The sequence below is a fragment of the Triticum urartu genome, unplaced genomic scaffold, assembly GCF_003073215.2.
Source record: "Triticum urartu cultivar G1812 unplaced genomic scaffold, Tu2.1 TuUngrouped_contig_4710, whole genome shotgun sequence".
NCBI classification, from domain to species: Eukaryota; Viridiplantae; Streptophyta; class Magnoliopsida; order Poales; family Poaceae; genus Triticum; species Triticum urartu.
The window spans coordinates 2,098-7,914 of NW_024115322.1; the positions used below are offsets into that span (position 1 = coordinate 2,098).

The window sequence follows — 5,817 nt, forward strand, 5'->3', positions numbered from 1 at the left end:
ACTATGGCAAATAAATTAAATATACCATGGAAATTTTAGTAATTAGATGATGGCAAAACACATGGGAAATGTTCACATGGCAATATTTTAAACTTGTCAAATGGCAATTTCAGAAAAAAAAAGTGAAAAAATAACAAAGAACAACAATTTTCCTGTCAATAGTGGAACCATACTTCACATGGGCACATGAATATTTTGCTTATTCCCAAAGTATTAAAATTTGCTACTTATTTGGTAGAGATTATAGTTTATTGAATGGAAGACATTTTATTTTGTGTGCAATAATGATAGGGCCCTGAAAAATGTAGTCATGGCCCCGGCGGAGTGGCCCAACCCAACATTCCTTCCTCCTCTGCTCTCGACGACAGCGGGGACGGTGCGCGGAGACGCCGGACGGCGGGCAAGGGCGAAGGCGTGTCGCCTTGGGGCTGCTGTGTTCCACTCCACGGCCGGCATGGCCGCCTCTCCTCCGTCGCTGGAGCTGGAAATCTACTCCGTCGCAGGCTCAGGTCAGCTTCCACCAACCCGCCTGCCCGCCAGGTGCTTGCGTGTATGCCCACAAGTCACAAGATTCGTTCCGCCAACAAGTCAGCTTGCGAGCGCGAGAGGGATCTCACGCTCGCTCGCTTGCTTGAGTGGTTTGATTTGACATCCGGCCAGGTCCACTCGCTTTCGACTCCCGCCGGCAGCTACGGATGCCAACCTATCTACTACGATCTAGTTCTAGTGTGAATACTTTGGGCCACCTCTTAATTTCCTCTTGCTTGCTTTGCTTCCATCAGCCCAGCAAGGCATGACGCAGCCTATTTGATGCTCCTGTGCTGTACCCACACTCGAATCAACCAATGCATCTATCTGTTCCGGTTCCAATTCCAATTCGGTGAGAGTATAATCAACGCCGCCAACTATAGGGAACAACCATCACCCGGGTGTGAATGCTATAGTGGTTTAGATCAAAATTATGTACGAATTAAGTATTGTGACATTTGCTCATCGCTCTATATGGTTTACATCATAGTTTTTTAGGAGCAGTATGGATTATGCATATCCTAAATTCTTCTTTTTTTGTATGCGGATTCTATAAAAGTTCTCGAAATAGTAGGCATGTAATTCTAGGTTTTCTTAAAACATATACAATTTCCCGAAAGAATTTACAGTGAGATTACAAGGAATTAGCATCATGGATTATCAGTCATCCTCTTAAAAATTGAAATTTGGAAAAGTAGCAAGCGTCATAAAAACATATATATTTTTCGGTGATGAACGGAAAATCAATGTCTAGTCTATATATTGTACGTGGATACAGTTTGTTTTCGTTACATTAGTGGTTCAGAGTTCAGAGTAATAGAATTCCCACGTGTATCAACCATATATCACTCACTAGTCCGGCACAGCAGTGTAAAATCAAACCGAGAGAAGTCTATCTGCCCCGGTGACTTTTCAGCACGTACGGCACGGCAGTGTAAAATCAAACAGTGACAGGCCTATCTGCCCGGGTGACTTTTCAGCACGGCACAGCAGTGTAAAATCAAACGGAGAGAGGCCTATCTGCCCGGGTGACTTTTCAGCACGACTTGTCTGCCTCGATCGGGGTTTACCAGTCCAAAAATCTACTTCCCCAGCTCAAAATAGATAAATCTATTTTAAGTAGACACAGTTTGTTTCGTTCTGTTTCGATCGGGTTTTGCCAGATATTATTTTGGAAATCAAACTGTGGACGCGACCAGTCCCATATGATTACCATTGCACGCAGCATACGACGATCGACGCACGGATGGAATCTCGTCATCGTCTTCCTCCTCGTCCGACTCCATGGGAATGCTAGTCCCTCTAGTCGTACGCGGAGCTGTCTCTCGCATCACCTCCGGGCCCCATGGTGAGAGGTATGCCAATATAGATGAACCTCTATAAGAAGAGACTTTCCATTGAGCTCCACCGGCACAAAACAAATAACCTACTCCAGCTGCCATGCGACTAGCCATGGAGACCTCCCCTCAACTAAAGCTTGTCTCGCTTGTTCTCCTGCTAGCCTCGTTTTCCCATGCCATCGCAGCAGCAACCCCATCTCTCCTGGAAGAACAGGCTGGAGCCCTCCTTGCCTGGAAAGCCACCATACGTAGCCCCCCAGCCCAGCTGCAGTCCTGGGGAAGCAACATCACATGGCCATGCACCTGGTATGGCATCAAGTGCGGCAAGAACCAAGCGGGGCACCAGGAGGTCATGATCACCGAGATATCTCTGCGGGGTTTGCGGCTGAGAGCGGCGTTGGAATCCCTCAACTTCACGGCGTTGCATACTCTCACGAGTATCCGACTCCCGTACAATCAGATAAGGGGCCCCTTTCCACCCACTTTAGCATCATCTTTGCCAAACCTGCGACACCTAATGCTTGCAGGAAATAAAATCTTTGGTGAAATACCAAGGCAAATTAAACACCTAGAGAGCCTAGTGGGGCTGAATTTGTCAAAGAACCACCTATCCGGTCCCATCCCTAGTGAACTAAGCTATCTAAAGAAGCTTGCCAAGTTAGATTTTTCCAACAACCACCTCACAGGCCCCATTCCAAAAAATCTATGGAATTGTACTCAACTCACTATCTTGTACCTATGGGATAACCAACTTTCCGGGAGCATCCCACAAGAACTAAGTTACCTAGTGAATCTAGAATTATTGGATCTTGGCACAAACAAACTCACAGGTTCCATCTCCAATACCTTTGGAAATTTGACCAAGCTCACTGCCTTATACCTCGATGGTAATTGGTTCTCTGGTCATGTTCCACGAGAAATTGGCACCTTATTGGATCTCAGATATCTACAATTTTATGATAACAATCTCTCTGGCCCCTTACCACCTGAATTGTGTGCTGGAGGTATGCTCAAGAGATTAATTGCATTTGACAACAATCTCAATGGACCTCTTCCATCAAGTTTGGTGAACTGTAGAAGCCTAGAAAGAGTCCGCCTTGAAAGGAATCAAATAGAAGGAGATATTTCTGAGATGGGGGTTTATCCAAATCTGGTCTACATGGATATGACCTCAAATAATTTGTTTGGTCAGTTATCTTATCACTGGGGGGAATGTCATAATCTTACGATGCTACGCATCTCAAACAACAACCTTACCGGGGAAATACCCTCAAGTATGGGGCAGCTATCTCAACTAGGGTGGCTTGATCTTTCATCAAACAAGCTTGAAGGAGAGCTTCCAAGTGCACTAGGCAATCTAAAAAATTTGTTCAACCTGAGCCTCGGGGACAATTTGCTCCATGGAAGCATTCCACTAGAAATTGGAGCACTATCCAATATAGAGTTGCTGGATTTGTCATCAAATAACCTAGATGGGTTGATACAAAATTCAATTGAGCATTGTTTGAAGCTTCGCCTTTTGAAGTTGAATCACAATAACTTCGGAGGAAACATCCCTCCTGAGCTAGGGTTATTACGTAGCTTGCATGACCTATTGGATTTGAGTGATAATTCATTTACTGGGGCAATACCAAGCCAACTTAGTGATCTGATCATGCTAGATACTTTGAATCTTTCACACAATAAACTTAATGGCTCCATTCCGCCATCATTTCAGAGTATGGAAAGCTTGACATCCATTGATGTATCTTATAATGAACTCGAAGGGCTGGTCCCAGACAGTAACCTCTTCCAAGGAGCTCCAATGCAGCGATTCATGCATAATAAGATGCTATGTGGTGTGGTGAAAGGATTGCCCCCTTGTAGTAGTGCAAATCAGAGCAGAGGGGAAAGGAAAAGATACAAAATACTTGTATTAGCCATTGTTCCTGCTCTGCTATCTCTTGTTCTTGCTGTGATGACATTGATGTTCTGGCATGAAAGGAAGAAAACCAATGCAACTAACGACGATAAAGTAACAAAAGAAAAAGTCTTCTCTATCTGGGGTTTTGATGGGGCAAATGTGTTCATGCAAATTGTTGAAGCAACCAACAATTTTAGCGAGATGCATTGCATAGGAACCGGTGGGTATGGATCTGTCTACAAAGCTAGACTTCCAACATGCGAAATATTTGCAGTGAAGAGGATACACGTGATAGAAGATGAGCATTGTGAGAATGAGACAATGTTCAATCGTGAAATTGAGGCATTGGTGCAGATCCGTCATCGAAACATTGTAAAACTATTTGGGTATTGCTCCTCTAACCAAAGCAGGTTCCTTATCTATGAATATATGGAGCGAGGAGACTTGGCGAAAACACTAAAGGATAATGAAAGGGCAACTGAATTGGACTGGACAAGGCGGATACATATTGTGTTGGATGTGGTTCATGCTTTGGCATACATGCATCATGATTGTTCGTCACCAATAGTCCATAGAGATATAACAAGCAACAACATTTTGCTTGATTATGAATTTAGAGCTTGCATCTCTGACTTCGGTACGGCAAAAATTCTCGATCTTTATGGGTGGAATCTCACAAGGCTTGCGGGGACCAAAGGCTATCTTGCCCCAGGTAAATAAAAATAAAACCTTATCTAGTAGTTTTGTAGTTTTGGCAATACATATGTACGTAGATGTAAGGTTTGATGTAATCTAATAATTATGACGAACTTTTGAACCGTTTAGTTGCAATATATGCACTAACTATTTTTTATTAATTTCAGAGCTAGCATATACAGAAAACGTGACGGAGAAATGTGATGTATACAGCTTTGGGGTGCTTGTTTTGGAGCTATTTATGGGATCCCATCCAGGAGATTTGCTCTCATCCCTCTCACTGGCCACCACGAACAATGAACTGTGCCTGCAGGATCTGCTGGACTCTAGGCTAGTGCTCCCAGATGCTGGAATCTCTAGAGATATACACCGCATGCTCACTGTCGCAGTCCGGTGCCTGGAACCGAGTCCATCACGCAGGCCAACCGCACGACATGTCGATGATGAGCTATCTACGATTAAAGCTTGCGAAGATCATGTCGATTATTTGCACGCTGGCATCACATTTCCTGCACTGTAGCTATGGCTATGGATGGTGAATTCATATCATGTGGTTTGTTCTCTGCTACCTACCTATTTGCTTAAAGTGTCGTTTTCTCTGTAACTGGTATATATGGAACTATTAAACCTGTAGTAAACCGCTTCGATTTGACCTTAACATTGTATGAAGAGGCAATTCACTCCTGCAAAACAACGCTGCAATGACGTGTCAGAATAAGCTCCGCCGACAGGTTTCGCGCCACCTGGCCAGTCCTCATCCGCCTGCCCGCTAGGCCGCCTGCCAGGTGCTTGTGTTTTTTCCCATGAGGTTCGTTCCACTGCGACCTAGCTAGCTCGACCAATTGCTCAACATCACCAATGTATGCTTCTGAACGTGCAGTACTGCTCACTGTAGAAAAAGAAAAAGAAAACATGTGGTAGCAGTGCTGATAAAGTTCAGGGCGAGATGTGTCTTCATTGCCGGTGTGCCTCTCTGGTGCTCATTCATGTTGGTGTGTTTCTTGCTACGGTGTCAGTGAGTGTGCCACCATGTTCTCTTTGATCCCCCCAAAGTGTTGTTGCTCGATCACAGAAACAGAGCTTCATTAATTTGAAGGATGCAAAGGTTGGCTGGAGATTTATTTTCTTTCTTTCTTTGCATCCAGAGAAATTTGTAACGAACTACTATGTTATATATGAGTTGCATCAGGCGTAGCGTTTGCTGGCTCACTGGGTTGGGGTTGTATCTATATGTTGCTGACTCTCATCCTAGTGTGTGGCGGGGGTAGGGGGGTCTCCAGGAATATTACAATGCCGCGTCAGTTAACTTGCTGCAGAGCCATGCTATGTACAATGCCCTGCTCAACATAA

General features: G+C 44.4%; 1 protein-coding gene across 1 annotated transcript; it reads left to right on the plus strand.

Moving 5' to 3' along the window:
• The first annotated feature begins 329 nt into the window (after positions 1-329).
• On the plus strand, positions 330-5,275 carry LOC125528210 (MDIS1-interacting receptor like kinase 2-like). The gene is made up of 2 exons (XM_048692713.1): positions 330-4,483; positions 4,635-5,275. The coding sequence occupies exons 1-2, from the start codon at positions 1,969-1,971 to the stop codon at positions 4,985-4,987; spliced, it is 2,868 nt and encodes a 955-aa protein (XP_048548670.1). The 5' UTR covers positions 330-1,968; the 3' UTR covers positions 4,988-5,275.
• Positions 5,276-5,817: the final 542 nt, after the last annotated feature.

Excerpts from the sequence above, each read along its gene's own strand:
- LOC125528210 (XM_048692713.1), top strand. The coding sequence starts at position 1,969 with ATGCGACTAGCCATGGAGACCTCCCCTCAACTAAAGCTTGTCTCGCTT. Across the intron at positions 4,484-4,634 it reads CAAAGGCTATCTTGCCCCAG|AGCTAGCATATACAGAAAAC; the intron begins GTAAATAAAAAT and ends TATTAATTTCAG.